At 49.5% G+C, this 17884-nt stretch overlaps 1 protein-coding gene across 1 annotated transcript in view; it reads right to left on the reverse strand.

Moving 5' to 3' along the window:
• The window catches only part of LOC128834717 (dermatan-sulfate epimerase), a 293933-nt gene extending 281217 nt beyond the window's left edge, over positions 1-12716 (reverse strand). The window contains exons 1-3 of the mRNA XM_054023742.1: positions 12148-12716; positions 8633-8724; positions 227-298 (exon numbers count right to left, since the gene is read on the reverse strand). Coding sequence (XP_053879717.1) covers positions 227-298; positions 8633-8724; positions 12148-12240 — 257 coding nt within the window. The 5' untranslated portion in view covers positions 12241-12716. The remainder of the gene's footprint in view (positions 1-226; positions 299-8632; positions 8725-12147) is intronic.
• Between the last annotated feature and the right edge of the window lie 5168 nt (positions 12717-17884).

The following is a 17884-nucleotide window of genomic DNA, read 5'->3' on the forward strand; positions in this document are numbered from 1 at the left end:
TTATTTATAAAATGGATGGGTCACCAAAAAGTTACACATGTACATTTAAAACAGATTGCGCACAAAGTTACATATGTTGCACTTAGCTTCTAATGTAAAAAATAAATACATATGGTGATTAGTGTTCTAAATATTTAATAGTTGTCCCAATTATCAGATGCTGGCATTTAAAAAAAGTATGCAATCTTTTTTTATCTGTCTAGCCATAAAAATTAATCAGTATTACCTCAAAATTGTTCCATCTCCAGCGAGCTTTAAAAAGTTTCCATCTTCCAGATCCAATGCCAATCCTTTACAGCTAAAATTCAGTTTATTTAAAAGAAGAAACAAGAAAAGTAGTAATTAGATAAGAAATTATACCAGAGTGATAATGAAGCATATATCAGACTGTCCAAACGATATGCAGTTATAACAAGTATGCAACTTTACCACACAAAGAGAGGCCTTGATCCTCCAAACACTTCCACGTGTGAGTAACTTTATATATGCAAGTAAACATATGAGGTGAAATCCTAGCCACATTGAAGTCAGTAGCAAAACTCCCACTGACTTCATTGGGGCCAGGATTACTCTGAGTTCAAGGAGATTACTCACATGAACAAATTTATTATAAGTGTTTGGAGGATGAGGGCCTAAATTTCTACAGCCAAGGTATGTGCATGTTAGCCAGTTTTTAATATAAAGGAAAAACAACATCTAACTGGTTAATATTAGGTAGTAACTTGAGCTCATTACTAGCTAGACTGGACAGATGAAGTCCTACCAACCCAAACATTAACTGTTGTTTTACTGGAGTTCAACATAAAGGTGAAACATAATTAGGACAAGAAACTGCGTAATGATTTACATTGTTTGGAGAAGCAAGGAATGAAAAATGCCACCGATGATTCCAGTGAGAAGGGACAGATAACTGCAGTCACACAGAATGAACTCTGGAATTTTTAGAGCTTAGCAGATAGAAACCAAACCAAACATAATCACTGTAGAGATGCATAGCTCCCGAATCGCCAGTCCACAGGCGCGGCAAACTGCTCCCATGGCTACGAGGCAGGAGTGACCTTCAATCCAGCGTTTGTGTTTGGGAAACTTATTTGGCTGATTTGATTGTACCCTCGCAGCTGGTGTTCACGCGCTCAAGAGATGGGTTCGTTATCTTATGTGCATGTATACTGCCTGGCTCTTCTATGCGCAAGAATGTAACCACTAAGAAGAGTTGTAAACAAAGTAAGGAGAGAAATAAAAACCCCAGGAAAAGTTTTCCTGGGAGGCTTTTTGCAAGAGGCTTGTAAAGCTCTCTAGCTACCACAGACCTGGCGTTCTGTTTCCTTTCCTGCGTCGTCACCACAGCTGGTGACCCCGACGTGATACCCCTCTACTCACCGGCTGGATACGCCGAGCGCGCCCGCGGCTGTTTGCCGCCCCTTATTCGTGAGTATGGGGGGGAAACTTTCCAGTGCCCAGAAGGAGCACGCAAGAGAGTTACAAGAGATTATACGACAGCGATCATGTGTCGCTGTCCCGGTCGCTCATATTGAGGACCTCCTAAGGGAAATAGATCGCCAGTGCCCCTGGTATCCAGACTGCGGGTCATTGCAGCTTTTTGATTGGATACAGATTGGGATCACCTTGTATAGTAAACCCCGTGCCCCAGTTCAGTGCCTGCTGCTCTGGCAGCGTTGTAAGGAGGCACTGGAGGGGATCGGCCCCAACAGCCCCAAGCCGGTCCCCCTTTTGCCCCCAGGTGATGGGCCACCCCCCTCCTGCCCACAGCTGACCCTCCCTGCGCCGCCGCCCGTGGCGGCGCCCCCCTGCCTACCGGTCAGGCAGGGGGGCGCTGTCGCCGCGGCGGTGCGGCAAGCGCGTGAGGCCGGTCTCTTGACCGATGAGGAATCCAAGTGTGGGTTCGAGGCGTTTCCCGTCTCTTGGCGGGATAATGGAAATGGGGGGCAGATAGTGGACTGGGAGGCTCTCCCCTACTCAGTTCTGCGCGAGCTCCGCAAGGCAGTTCGTGAGACCGGGGTGCGGTCCACTTTCACCCTGGGGATCTTGGAAGGTGTGTCAAACGGTTACTTCTTGCTCCCCCAAGATTGGAAAGACATGTGTCGCATGGTGCTGTCTCCCGCGCAATACGTTGTGTGGGATAGCGAGTACCAGCGAGAGGCGCTTGCAGCAGCAGCGCAAGGTGGGGGGGCTTATCTTGCTGAGCAGTTATATGGCACAGGGCAGTTTTCGAGCATCCCCGAGCAGGCGGCGGGCACGCCCCGGGTAGCTTTTCCCATCATTGGCCAGTGTGTCCGTCGCGCGTTCCGCAGGGTCCCCGCTGCAGGCGAGTCCTCTAAGTCCTTTGCGGTTACTCGGCAGGGTGCCACCGAACCATTCCACCAGTTTATTGACCACCTCCAAGAGGCAGTCCAGAGGCAGATTGATAACCCGCAAGCCCAGACTGAACTAATGATAAAATTGGCTTACGAAAATGCCAATGCAGACTGCCGCCGTGCCATGCAGGCAGTGGTCGGGCGCCCCGGGTATACCCTGGCAGAATTGCTGCAGGCGTGTGCTGACGTAGGCACTCAGACCCATCAGATGGCCCTGCTGGCAGCTGCCCTGCACAAGGGGCAGAAGCCTCAGGGGAACTGCTTTAACTGCCAGAAGCCCGGACATTTTTGGCGGGAGTGTCGGGCCCCTGCGGGGGGCATGTGTAAAAACAAACCCAAGCCCCGGACAGACCAGAGGCCCCGCACGCTGTGTCCGAAATGCAAAAAGGGCTACCATTGGGCTGCGCAGTGTCACTTGGCCGGGGGTGACAGCCGGGTCTTGGCTGCTAACCGAGACAACCCCCCGGGAAACTAGTAGGCGGGCCTGCGACCAGCCCGAGACCCAAGGCCGCGCCCCTCTCCGTGCACGACGCCCCCGCCGCCACAAGGGGCAGTGCGGGGATTGACCTTGTTAATCAGGAAAATATGGATATCACTCTCCCCGGGGAGGTCCTCCTCATGCCGTCCCAGATTCAGGGCCCGCTGCCGGAGGGCATGGTGGGCCTTGTCCTACCCCGCTCGTCCGCCAGCAAGCAGGGCCTGTTTGTGGTGCCTGGGGTGGTGGATTCGGACTATGGTGGAATTATCCATGTTCAACTGTGGAGTCATCTCCCGAAACGGCTGTTTCAGGGAGATGCCTGGGCGCAACTCATACTTGTGCCCTACTCCCTTCCGGCAGGGGGAAGAAACGTTCCCCGAACCGGAGGCTTCGGGTCCACCGACCAGCGCACTATTCACCCACAAGTGGCAGCAGTTGTTAAAGACATTGGAGCACCCCAACCCAAACGCATTTACTGCCTCAACGATCAGCCGTTCGAGGGTGTTATCGACTCTGGGGCAGACATTACCGTCATTGCCGCTGCGCAGTGGCCCGCCCATTGGCCCACAGAGCAGGCTCCGGCAGTTTGGGGTGTGGGCGGGGCACAGGACTCACAACGAAGTGCCCGATGGTTGGAGGTTAGGGCGCCCCAAGGCATCTGCCGCGCCCGTATCCGGCCTATCATTCTCCCCGTCCACCTCAACCTGTGGGGCCGTGATTTATTGACACAGTTCACTGCCACCATCCATATCAATGATTAGGCATACGGCCCTCCCCCTCCGTTGGCTCACTGACGAACCCGTATGGGTTGCGCAGTGGCTGCTTCCTTTAGAAAAGCTGGAGGCCCTCCAGCACTTGGTTAATGACCAGCTGAAGGCAGGACGTTTGGAGGAGTCCACTAGCCCCTTTAATACCCCCGTGTTTGTGATTAAAAAGAAATCTGGCAAGTGGCGCCTCCTGCAGGACCTTCGCGCCATTAACAAAATTATACAGCCTATGGGTCCCCTGCAGTGTGGTACCCCTAATCCCAACCTTATTCCCTGTGATTACCGGTTATTTGTAATAGATTTAAAGGATTGTTTTTTTACCATCCCCTTGCACCCTGAGGACCGGGTGCACTTTGCCTTCACTGTTCCGGTTTTGAATCACTCCCAGCCCACTCCACGCTATCAGTGGAATGTGCTCCCTCAAGGCATGTTGAATAGCCCCACCTTGTGTCAGCATTTTGTTGCGCAGGCCCTACGGCCCTTCCGCGCAGCACACCCAGATGCCTTAATTTACCACTACATGGATGACATCCTGGTGGCTCACCCCGTCCTCCCTGATGACTGGCTGGACGAACTGCGCCACCAGCTTGCGGCGTGTGGCCTGGTTGTGGCACCGGACAAGATCCAGCGTCAGCCACCCTTTTTGTATCTTGGTCACCGCATGCTCCAGTCATATGCCCGTCCAGTTTGTCCCGAGTTGGTATTGCCCAACCCTCTTACGTTTGTACAGCTTCAACGGTTATTGGGGTCCCTTAATTGGATTCGTCCTTTTTGCCCTCTGACTACCTCCATGCTGTCCCCTCTTTTTTCTGGCCTTCGGCAGGGCCGTCTCCCCGGAGATATCATTCCCGTTTCCCAGGAACAGCGCCAAGCGGTCACCCTCATTAACCAGACCCTGGCCCAGGTGTGGGTCGACCGCCGAGAAAGGGAACAGCCCCTTTTTGCCATTTTGCTTCCCACACTCTCACAACCGACAGCTGTCCTCGCCCAGGAGGGGGCGGCAGCGCGTCTTCGTTTAATTGAATGGATTTATTTGACCCACTCCCCTCCGCATACTATTCAGACACTCCCTCAACAGGCCGCAGAGCTGATTTTTAAAGTGCGAGAACGGTCCCGTACCCTCTTGGGTTGGGACCCCGTTGCCATTATTGTCCCCATCCCGGCTAAAGACTGGGAACGCACTGTCTCTTGCAGTGCCACCCTCCAATTGTCTCTTGCTGACTATGTTGGGGAAGTTAAATATCACATTCCCCCTGACCCCCGTCTTTCATTCCTACAACAACGTTGCCTTCACCTCCGGCCGTCCTTGTCAACCGTCCCCATTAAGGATGCACTTACCCTTTTTACGGACGGCGGCCCAACACGAGGTGCGGTCAGCTGGCAGGTGCAAGGCACTTGGCAAGTCCGCTTTACCCTGCCTCAGCGCTCCCCACAGCGCGCAGAGTTGGCTGCTGTCATCCTGGCCTGCCGATGCTTCCAGGATGACCCTTTTAATTTGATTACTGACAGTCTTTATGTTACTAATGTTCTTAAGTCTCTTCCAGGTTCCTATGTGTCGCCCTCCTGTGATGACAATTTGTTGGCCCTTTTTCTTACCCTGCAACAGCTCCTTTCCTCCCGCTCTAGCCCACTGTTTGTGGCACACATTCGCAGTCACACCACACTACCGGGCCTATTAACAGAAGGCAACACGGTGGCCGACCAGGCGGTCAAATCGGTGGCCTCAATTTTTTCCTCCCCAATCGAAAGCCACGCCTTTTTTCATCAATCCGCCAAGGCCCTTGCCAAGCAGTTCACTCTCCCATTGTATCAGGCGCAGGCCATTGTTCGCCAGTGTGACCTTTGCGCTTCTCTCTCCAATAGCCCGGAGGTAGGGGTTAACCCTCGTGGAACCTCGGCCAACCAGCTCTGGCAAATGGATGTTACACATTTCCCTCCCTTTGCCCCCTGGCAGTATCTTCACGTGTGTGTAGATACCTTTTCCCATTATGTGTGGGTCACCCCCCAGAAGGGTGAGGCCTCTCGTCATGTTATTAATCACATGATTCGCGCTATGGCAATAATGGGTCACCCATCCCATCTTAAGACCGACAACGGCCCCGCCTACTGTAGCTCGGCCTTTGCCTCCTTCTGTACCACGTGGGACATTGTCCACACGTTTGGTATCCCGTATAACCCCACAGGCCAGGCCATTGTGGAACGAGCCAATCGTGCGCTCAAACAAGCCCTGGTCCGCCAAAAACAGAAAGGGGGGATTCCCGTAGGCCTTCCTCCCCGCCAGGAATGGCTGGCTGCAGTGCTTTTTACCCTGAATCATTTGAATTTGACTGACAACTACTCTGCAGCAGAATGTCATTTTCGCAGCTACCAGGCCTTGCCCCGCCCCTTTGTTAAATATCGCAAGGCCCCAGACCCTCAGTGGCATGGCCCAGTGCCCCTTGTAACGTGGGGACGAGGGCATGCTGCCGTTTCTCTTCCTACAGGTCCGTTGTGGGTCCCGGCGCGTAACGTCCGCCCGTGGCACGGCGATGGCCTGGCACCAGGGACTATCGAACCCCATTCCACAGTTCAACCTACATCTGCAGGATCCCGAGCGTCCTCGCCAGCGCCCCCCGCGGGGGCCCCCTCAGCGCATAACCTGGGGACAGGTTAAAGCCCTTTCATTGCAGGCCGAGCAGCTGCGAGTGCAGCAGCAGCTAGAACCTACCGCAGAAAATTACCTTGTGACATTGTTAGCTTGCCTTAATGCTAATTCACTCCTTATTTTGTGTGTATTGGGGAGTTTCCTGTTGGCCCCTAGCTGCCAAGGCGAACCCCAGATGGAGCAGCGGCTGCAGTTTAACACCTGGGTCCACCTGGCAGAAGTATTAAATCAATCTGATTTCTGCCTGGCCGTTGCCCCGGAAATGCAAAGTCTGTTAAGTACCTGCCTTGTTCCTGTCTGTAAACCACCCAGCAACATCTGGGGTGTGAGACAGTGAAAGAAATGTGCTGTTTTAAGCTTGCTGATAATAGTTTTGTATGCAATAGCAAATTGATATGCTGAAATGCTATGCTTAAGTCATCCGCCAAGACGTTTTTCTTCCTTGGTAGGATTATATTTAGTTATAGCCACCCTTAGAGTGGATGAAGACCCTTTTATAGTATGGGGTCCTAGTTTTGATGTTTGACGTTTTACTTTGCTGCTTTGTTTAATGTATACCCAATCTAGTGGCATTGTGTATGCTACCCTGCGAGAGTGTTTTGTTTAAACACCGCATTTATAAAATAAAACAGGGGGAGATGTAGAGATGCATAGCTCCCGAATCGCCAGTCCACAGGCGCGGCAAACTGCTCCCATGGCTACGAGGCAGGAGTGACCTTCAATCCAGCGTTTGTGTTTGGGAAACTTATTTGGCTGATTTGATTGTACCCTCGCAGCTGGTGTTCACGCGCTCAAGAGATGGGTTCGTTATCTTATGTGCATGTATACTGCCTGGCTCTTCTATGCGCAAGAATGTAACCACTAAGAAGAGTTGTAAACAAAGTAAGGAGAGAAATAAAAACCCCAGGAAAAGTTTTCCTGGGAGGCTTTTTGCAAGAGGCTTGTAAAGCTCTCTAGCTACCACAGACCTGGCGTTCTGTTTCCTTTCCTGCGTCGTCACCACAAATCACATTTTCATCTTTATTATCAGATACCCAGAGTGATGATGGAATGGTCCAGGTGAGGACAGAAATGAGTTCAGAGCCTTGAATATGTAATGTATGTTAGAACTATGCGCAGGTAACACACACACACACACACACACGACCCAGGCCTGATGGCTATGCATGAGGTCGACCCCTGGGTCTACAAAAAGCCCCATTGACCTCAGTGGGACTCCACAGAGGTTCGGGGGTTAGCCAGCATAGATCAGATTACAGAACGGAGGTCTAGGCATATGTTTCTACCAGATATCTTTATGCCTCAGATGACTTGTAAGAGATGAGAAGTACCAATCTGGTATAAATACAATTTCAACATATATCCTTCAAGCAGTGTATTGCGGTCCCAACAAACCCAGCCCTCTCTTATCCACGATATTGGTATATTCATATTGTGATGTTTCAGTATATGAAAGTAACCTGGGACTTGTTTTTATCATCTAAAAAGTTGCCAAACTGTCAAATTGGGTCCTTTCTTCAACTTCTGGGAAGAAAAACTTACTCCAAAATATAGATGTCTCACTCCAAATGCTAACACCATAGATGAATAAACCAACCAAACAGAATTTTAGCTGAAATAGGATCACATTTTTAAAAATCACATTGAAAACACTATCAAGGCTTTTAGGCCTCAAACGAAAACTACTATATTAGCTATTGTTTTGATTCAACATGTGCATCCGTATTACACTGCATCTATCTTTGGAACTGGAATGTGTTTTAAATGGCAAATCTAGTGCCCAGAGACCAAGGTTTTTATAGAAGTCAATATCTTGCCTGTTCACTAATGAAAAATATTAGAGCGGCAGGAATTTATGACATGCACATGTGATGACATTGGCAAAACAACTCATGCAGAGAGTTCCAGGACCCCAATTTGCTTGCTGCAAGACTCTGAGAAAGTCACTTAACCTCTATGCAATTCAGTTTCCCCCCACTATAAAATGAGGATAATGATATTTACCAAACTTTGTAAAATACTTTGGGATCTGTGAATGCAAATCTATATGTAAGGGCTAGTATTTATTAGAGATGGTTGAAGAATCTCAACATTTTCAAGGGGAGAGAATTCTAATTAAAAAAAATAAAATTTTGACAATTTTTTTTGAAAGCCTGAAATTAAGCAAATTTCAACCAGCTCTACTATTTATCATTTTGGAAGCCTGTTGTTTCAATATAATTTGACTTTTTAAAACCACAATTTAGTAATATAAGATAGATTCTTTTGGTGGGACTCACAATCATGTCTCTTCAATATGACAAGTTATTTTCTCAGCCCCATAAAAACTGTGGCATCAAGGAAGTAAGACATTTCTAAAAATACTTACCAAAAGTCCCAGCTTTCTGGAGTTACAGTCAGCAATTCTTTATCATAACCCTTCTCGGTTACCAGGTAGCGGGCAAAACTATCATATATAAGCTACAAATGAGAAAAATAGTGAGAGGAAAAAAAACGTTTTTATATCAGTAAGAGAAACAATCCTTACCCACAATCTCAATAAGTAAAATGGGCAGTTAATAAAAGAAGAGCACAACTTATCCCTGCATGTATAAATTGAATGTTAATTTTAATTAAGTTCTAAATAATTATGATTATAAGTCACAGCAACAGTTAAAATACTGTTTGTTATTATTTCTGCAGTATGGTGAAATTTCAAGATTTAAGTAAATAAGCTTTGTATCACGCTCTATTAAGTACAACAGATTCAATTCTAACAATAGATCTTCTACAGCAAGTATTTACAGTTTTAGTCTGGCAAAAGTATATTAAAGCCAAAACATTGTAGAGTTGAATCTTTGTAGAGAACACAGTTAGTGAAAGCTGTATGCTACATCTATGTTAAATGTATAGCAGTACATGAAAAAAAAAACTGTCAACTAGTCATTCCCTAGAGTAGGGGTGGACAAACTATGGCCCTCCAGACGTTTTAATCTGGCTCTTGAGCTCCCGCAAGGGAGCGGGTACAGGGCTTGCCCCATTCTGGTACTCCAGCCGGGGGGCAGAGTCAGAGGCTTGCCCCACTCCGCGCAGCTCCCGGAAGCAGCAGCATGTGACCCCTCTGGCTCCCATGTGTAGGGGCAGCCAGGGGGCTCCGCACACTGCCCCCGCCCCAAGTGCTGCCCCTGCAGCTCCCATTGGCCAGGAATCGCAGCCAATGGGAGCTGCAGGGGCGGCACCTGCGGACAGGGCAGCACGCAGAGCCACCCGGCCACGCCTCTGCTTCTGTAAGCTGCTTGAGGTAAGCGCCGCCCAGAGCCTGCACCCATGCTCCCCTCCCACGCCCCAACCCCCTGCCCCAGCCCTGTTCCCTCTCCCGCCCTCTGAACCTCTCAGTCCCAGCCTGGAGCACCCTCCTGCATCCTGAACTCCTCATTTTTGGCTCCACTCCAAAGCCCGGAATCCCCAGCCGGCGCCCTCACCGAACCTCTAATTTTGTGAGCATTCATGGTCCAGCATACAATTTCCATACCCAGATGTGGCCCTCGGGCCAAAAAGTTTGCCCACCCCTGCCCTAGAGCCAGAAAAGGTTTAGTTCATACTAATCTTGTTGAGAGTGGAAGTAGGACTGTTGAAATGTTGCCATCTAAACTGTTTTTCGAAGGACAATTGGGTTTTCAACTAAATTAAATTTTTCGCAAAAAATGACTTCTCTCCATGGAATGACAGCCTGATCTGTGAGCAGCTTTCTTGTCAATTTCCTGGCTATCCCATGGAGCCAGGAAATTGACAAGAATGACAGCCAATAGCTGATGTAAGTAAACTGCAGTGTCTACTTGGACACTGCATCATCCTAACTACATCCACACAAGCCCTACGCCTCTCCTGGAGGTGGAATTGTTATATCGGTGTAGTAGGGCACTTACACTAATGGGAGCAAGGCAGTAGTGTGTACACTGACATAATTAGATTGACATAAGCTTATGTTGACCTAACTCTGTAGTGTAGACCAGGCCTAAGTTTTACAATGAGTTTTCCCAGCACATATAATTCACCCTCAAAAAATGTTTGTGAATTGAGGCAATGTGAAACAGAGATGAAAATAAATCATTCCTCCCACCTACCCCTCCCAGTAAGCAAGAAGAATGGATTCTGAAGCTAAAATCAGAAAGACACAGCATGCTTATATGCTAAACATTTTATTTTAAGCCCCTAAGAATTCACCAATATATAAGCAGATAAGTCATCGAAAAATATTAAAGGCCTGAATTTCAAAGATGCTAAGCTCTTAAACTCTCACTTCCTTCAATGGGAGCTGCCGCTGTATACAACACCTATAAAAATCAGGCCCTAAGAGTGTTATAGCTATAAGGGCTAAAAACATCCAACATTTGTCTGAGGGCCTGTTTACACTTGAAATGCTGCAGCTGTAATACCCTGTTTCCCCGAAAATAAGACAGTGTCTTATATTAATTTTTGCTCCCAAAGATGCGCTAGGTCTTATTTTCAGGGGATGTCTTATTTTTCAGAAATGAAAAATGCCTTATTATCGGTGGATGCCTTATTATCGGGGAGGTCTTATTATCGGGGGGATGCCTTATATTACAACGAGAGGCAAAACTGTAAGTAGGCCTTATTTTCGGAGGATGTCTTATTTTCGGGGAAACAGGGTACTTTAATGCAGACACTACTTATACTGACAGGAGGGGTTCTCCTGTTGCTGTAGTTAATCCACCTCCAGGAGAGGTGGTAAGAATTCTTCTGTCACTCTAGCACTGTCTACACCAGGGGTTAGGTTGAAATAACTAGGGGTGTGGATTTTTCACACCCCTGAGCAACATCGCCAGATCAACTTAATTTCTGAGTGTAGATCACGTTTCCATTTGCTTTGCTTGGGCAAAAATGTCCATTGAATTAGAACAGGACAGGGCCCAAAATTGGTAGTTTTGTTTTAAGCTTCCAAGATAGTATAAAAAATAGCATACATACGTATAGCAAATGTAATCTAAACAAGAGCCCAAAGTACATCCCATCTATGGATGGGTCACTACTATGCTTTCAAAAACTACAAGGAGTCTGGTGGCACCTTAACGACTAACAGTTTTATTTGGGCATAAGCTTTCATGGGTAAAAACCTCACTTCTTTGGATGTGAGGTTTTTACCCACAAAAGCTTATGCCCAAATAAATCTGTCAGTCTTTAAGGTGCCACGAGACTCCTTGTAGTTTTTGTAGACACAGACTAACACGGCTACCCCCTGATACTTGATACTATGCTTTCAAAACCTATCGTGGATAAAATGCCCCCTGCTTCCTTCAAATACTGGCAAATCATGGTCTAATTTTGCCTAACTGGTCACAATTTAAAATGCGGGCTATTTAATAGTGGATGTCTGCAGCCTCCTGACCTCCCTGCACAAAAGTAGCTCCGGATTGCAGCTATCTCTGGGCTGAGGGCGGCAGCTCAACGCTCTGCACATGAACGAATGGGCGGGGCCTCGCTCCTCTCCGGCGTTGTTCACAGGCGGGAGGAGGAGTCGGGGACCTAATAGCAATCCGCGCCTCTGTCGTGAACGCGCGACGGGGCTCCCTGGGGAAGCCAAACCCGCCCGCTCCCGCTTGCATGAGGAGCAGGCGGCCGCGGCAGCACACGGAGGGGCTTAGTCAGAACCCGCTAAGGAAGTCAGAGCCCCGCCACGAACCCGAGCGCTCCTGAGAGCCGGGCCACGGCTCTGCCTGGCGCTGCACTGCCCCGGTTGGCCTGGACGAGGCCCCAGGGGTTCCCCAGGCGCGGGGCTTGCCTCGGGCAGCCCAGCGAAGTCCTGCGGGCCGGGAAGCCGCTCGGCTGCAGCAGGACCCGCTCCGCAGCCCAGCTCCGGCGGCTGAGCTGGCGCCCGCCACTCACCCGGGCGGTCTCGGGGCGGTTGTAGCGACACAGCGTGTGGTCCAGGTCGAAGCCGAGCGCGTCACACTGGGCCAGAGAGAAGGGCCGGGTCATTGCTGCACAGGCGGCGGCTCCGGGGGCAGGCGAGGGGAAAGGAAAGCGGCGCTGCTGCGGCTGCTTCCTGCGGCAGCTGCTCTCACTCGCTGCTGCCACCAGGCCGCCCCAGGGCCGGCTGCGCCTTTCCCCGCCCTCTCGTCTGCTCTGTGGCGCTCACCTGCTCCTGGCCATGCAGGTGTAGCCCTATCCGCCTGGCCACCTGCCGCTCAGACGCACCTTGACGGGGCGATGGCTGATGGGGGCAGGAGGCGTGAGCCAGAGTGACATTGTTCTCCCACTATGAGAAAGAGACCAAGTGACCTTCTCCCTTGGAGCATATGAAGTGGAACCATAAACTCTCTGAACATTAAATCTCACCAAATGAGGGTCAATCCATCCTCACCATCAGATCCACTCATTATTATCCACACCCGAACATAGCCACTTTAGGAACTTCATACCCTCATATCTCAATGTCTGTACTTTGACCCATCAACCTTTTACCCCCAATTGGGGATATTGCAGATTATGTATTCCTCATGGATCTTGTCTTAAACCAAATTTTGCACCCTCGATAATCTGTATGTTATTCACTGATAACCAGAAACTTCTATGCTCAAACTCTGTTCACTATTTTTTTTAACATCATCTTAATAAAATTTTTAGAACTTCCCTCCCCCCCCCCCCCCCCACTGCCTAAGGCTCTGGGAGGGAGTTTGGTGGGGGAGTGGGTCTGGGGTGCAAGCTCTGGGCTGGGGCAGGAGATTGGGGTGCAGGTATAGGCTTTGGGAGGGAGTTTGGGTGCGAGGGGTCAGGCTCTAGGAGCGAGTTTGGGTGCTGGGTGCAGGCTCTAGGGTGGGGGGTAGAGGAGGAGGTGATGGGTACAAGCTCTGGGAAGGAGTGTCGGGGGGTGCAGGAGGAAATTTGGGGGCCGGAGGGTGTCTGTCAGGAGGATGTGTGGGTGCTGGAAGTGGATGGGGGGGTTCAGTGCTTACCTGGGGCACCCCTTCCAGTAGTGGCTCCTAGGCGGGGCAGGACGGGCAGTCTCCATGAGCAGCTGTCCCCAGGCGCCGCCCCTGCAGCTTCCCATTGGCCACAGGGGCATTTGGGGTGGGTGCAGCGGCACAGGTTGTCGTCCGCGTCATAGTCCCCCCCGGGCTGCAAGGATGTGCTGGCAGCCATGTGGAACAAGCGCGCAGGAAGCCGCTCAGCCGAGCCCCTGGGCTGTTTTAAATCACCTGGGGGCAGCAGGCAGGGCCGAGGGACGTGCGGGGGAGCAGGCGGGAAACTTTGTTGGTGCCTGGGCACCACGGGCCCATAGAACTCGCCACCCATGAAGGGGTGTAAGGGCCCGGGCCCTAATGAGACACTAAAGACCACTTGCCATAAGGTGAGCAACACTATTGGGCTGGCCCTTCCTCCCCCTGCACTGTCTGGGAGAGTTTACTCCCTCCTCTCCTCCATCACTGGTGATGGTCTCAGTGCCCCCAGGAATTCAGAGACATTCCTCACCCCACATTACAGTTCCAGAACAATATTGAATATGACTGTTGTTGTTAATGCCTGTTATTTTATTGTGAGTCTTGCAATATTCTGTGTTTTTTTTCTTAAAGCCCCAGCTGCTGGAGTCATGGGATTAGATGACACTCTTAGCTTTCATTTTTTTTAAAAGAAAGCTTCTAGCTCTGACCGTTGCCAATGCTTGAAAAGTGTCAACTAATGCAACCTCAAACACTCAGAAACCAGAAGGAAAATAAAATGAGCCCAAGCTTTATTAATTTTTTAAAACCTTGTGATTAAACTCAGGATTAAACCATTTCCTCAGGACAAATCATGCAATTTTAATTAAGCTACATGTATTGAACAGCTAAATTTTCATTCATGTATACTCGTTCACTGATAAGTTATTTCACCAGAACTGCAAATGCACTTTCCCCTAGGAACACAAGACAAAAACACAGAGCTGGAGGATGGTGAAATATTCATGCCATTGAGACTTGATCAGCAGGACATTGAATGTATATACTAGGAGTGGCCAAACTGCATCTCACGAGCCGCATGCAGCCATTTTACAGTTAAAATGTGGCTTGCAGACACCCCCCAATCCCTTCCCTACCTATCAGACTTGAGGGGGGGAAGCTCAGGGCTTCATCCCCAAACTTGCTGAAAAGCCACCCCGGATGGAGCCCCAAGCCCCAGCAGGTGCCTCCCGCTGAGCTGAAGCCCTGAGCCCTGCCGGGCGAGCCTGGCTCTTGAACTTCTGAAGATTATCATGTGGCTCTGAGGGTCAGTAAGTTTGGTCACCCCTGAGGGCTGACAAGCAACTGATATCAGAACAGACCCTCAAAACACTGCATCACCCAAACAGCCAACTGCCAGTCATCACGAGAAAGACTGTCATAATCTGTTAGTCTTTAAGGTGCCACCAGACTCCTTGTTGTTTTTGTAGATACAGACTAACACGGCTACCCCCTGATACTTGTCATAATAAAGACTCACATGCTCCAACATCATACTTCCTGCAGGGTATATACAACACTTTGTACAATAGCAAAGCATGAAAGATCAATCTTCCTAAAACCAGAGGAAAGTACCTTAGTTGCCAAGCAATATATAAGTTAGCTTAAAAAAAATTGGTGTTAAATTATATTTAGGATGGTATAGCCTTTCGGGGGGGGGGGGGGGACAGGAGAAGGCAGAAGCCCCCTCCCCCCCGAGTTTCATACAGGAGGTGTGCAAGTTCCCAAGTGGAGCTCTTAACTACAGCACAGCATTAGGTCTTGTCTACATTGGCACTTTACAGCGTTGCAACTTTCTCACTCGGGTGTGAAAAAACACACCCGAGCACTGCAAGTTTCAGCACTGTAAAGTGTTGGTGTAGACAGTGCCCCAGCGCTGGGATCTATTCCCCTTGCGGAGATGGTTTTTTTTAGCATGCTGGGAGAGCTCTCTCCCAGCACTATGCTGTGACTACACAAGCCATGTTAAAGTGCTGCCACCAGTGAAGACATACCCTTAGTGTGAAATGTAAATTCTGCAGAGGAGAGGTGCCCCTGGAGCAGGGAGTCAGTATTTTGTTTACAAACAAAGGCAGGGTGATTAAGATAAAGGGCTGGTGATTAAATTAAAAGCCTGGCAGTCTAGCCCGTAAAACAGGAATCCCAGGGGGAAGGGGTTGTTTTAGAGCAGTGGTTTACAAACTTTTTTTCTGGTGACCTAGTTGAAGAAAATTGTTGATGCTCACAACCCAACGGAGCTGGGGATGAGGGGTTTGGGGTGTGGGAGGGGCTCAGGGCTAAGGCAGAAGATTGGGATGCAGGGTTGAGGGCTGCAGGGTGGGGCTGGGAATGAAGAGTTCAGGATGTGGGAGGGGGATCTGGGCTGGGGCAGGGGGTTGGGGTGCAGGAGGGGGTCAGGGCTCGGGGCTGGGGATGAGGGGTTTAGGAGCAGGAAGGGGCTCCAGGTTTGGGGAGGCTCGGAGAAGGGGATTGGGGTGCGGGCTTACCTCGGGCAGCTCCCAGTCAGCAGTGCAGCGGGGGTGCTAAGTCAGGCTTCCTGCCTGTCCTGGCACCGCAGACCCCGCTGCACCCCGGAAGCAGCCAGCAGCAGGTCCGGCTTCTAGGCAGAGGTATGCAAGCGGCTCTGCGCACCTCTCACTCTCAGGCACCCCCCTCCGCCCCCCAGGAGCTCAGGGCAGGGGCAGCGAACGGAGCCCTCTGGCCCTCTCGCCTAGGAGCCAGACCCGCTGCTGGCTGCTTCCAGGGCGCAGCGCGTGTCAGAACTGATAAGAACTAGCCTGCCTTAGCCGGGCAGCACTGCCAATGGGACTTTTAATGGCCCAGTCGGCGGTGCTGACCAGAGCTGCTGTGACTAGTGCCTAACATTCTGTGACCCAGTACTGAGTCACGACCCGCAGATTGAAAACCACTGGTTTAGGGGTTTAGGGACTGGTTTAGGGACTCAGAAAAAATACAGCCAACCTCTCTGAGCCAAGGTTACATTCAGAAAAGGGGGACATTCAGAGAAGGGGCATAGGTGAAAAGAAGGGCCCAAAACCAGGGGAAGCAGGGGAAGAGAGGTTCCCACCCTACCTGTGATACTTATGTGGCCCCATCATCCTAGTGTTTGAGCGCCTGACAAGGTCTAACCTGTTTCTCCTCACAGCCCCTCAGTGAGGTAGAGCAATGCTGTTATCCCCATTGTACAGATGGGGCACTGAGGGACACACAGACTAAAGGCCAGATTTTCAAAGGTATTTAGGCACTTAGTGGGATTTTCAAAAGTGCCTAGAAGTTTAGGTGCTTTGTAAACCCCACTAGATGCCTAGGTGCCTAAAAGGTTTTGAAACTCTGTTCTTAAGGCACTGGCCTGAAGTCATATAGGAAGTCCAGGGGGGGGGGGAGTAGAACCCAGGGCCAGCTCCCTATCCAGCAGACCAGCCTGCTGCATGCTGTAAAAAAAGGCGTCTCTGATAGAGGGGTGTAAAACCAAGGCAGCCAGTTCTCTGAGACTCCAGCAAATGGTCTCAGGAGATTGGGATGGATGTCATGGTTGACAGCATGAAAAACAGCACAGACGTCAGGAAGGATAGAGAAGGAGAATCAGATGAGAGAAGATCACTTAACCCCCAAGCGGTGGCAAGTTCTGCCCCAGGCTGGGTTGTAGAGCAATCGCCGCTGTGCAATTTTACATTTTAACTGAAAACCATTTTGTTTTGTCATTTTTTGTTCTGAGTTTGAGAAAAGGAAGGAATGAAATAGTGTTTTATACGTCTCAGATGTGTTTATGCCTCAAATTCTTAGGGTTTCATCTGTATCTTGGCCAATTCCAGAACAAAGAACAGAAATTGCATCCACAGAGTCCATAAAGTCGACGATTATTGTTATGATTTGTCTTATTTACAGGGCACCATCTGTGCTCAGCACTGTTCAGAATATGCCAGAAAATGTAGTTCCCTGAGTCAATGTGTATAAAATGTGTAGCCCTGGATAAGATGGCTCAGATATTTAAGTATGAAGTGTATAGTTATTAAACACATGTTAATATCTAGAAGTGGAGGTGCTGATGGCAATATTCTGGAATGGGGGTTGAAGCATGAAGGGACATATGAATCTTTAGTGCATCTGGCACATAATTATCTTGTGATGCCGGCTACAACACTGCCATGTGAACACCTGTTCTCACTTTCAGGTGACATAGTAAACAAGATGTGGGCAGCATTATCTCCTGCAAATTGTAACCAAATGTGTTTGTCTGAGCAGGACTGAGTGGACTTGTAGGTTCTAAAGTTTTATATACAAAGAGAGAGACCTATCTTATAGAGCTGGAAGGGACCTTGAAAGGTCATCAAGTCCAGCCCCCTGCCTTCACTAGTAGGACCAAGTACTGATTTTTGCCCCAGATCCCTAAGTGGCCCCCTCAAGGATTGAACTCACAACCTTGGGTTTAGCAGGCCAATGCTCAAACCACTGAGCTATCCCTCCCCCTTACATTGTTTTATTTTTAAATGCAGTTATTTTTGTACATAATTCTACATTTGTAAGTTCAACTTTCATTAAGAGATTGCACTACAGTACTTGTATTAGGTGAATTGAAATACACAGTGTAAATATTTGTAATAAAAACTAAATATAAAGTGAGCACTGTACACTTTTATTCTGTG

The sequence above is a fragment of the Malaclemys terrapin genome, chromosome 3 (assembly GCF_027887155.1).
Source record: "Malaclemys terrapin pileata isolate rMalTer1 chromosome 3, rMalTer1.hap1, whole genome shotgun sequence".
In the NCBI taxonomy this organism is placed as follows: domain Eukaryota; kingdom Metazoa; phylum Chordata; order Testudines; family Emydidae; genus Malaclemys; species Malaclemys terrapin.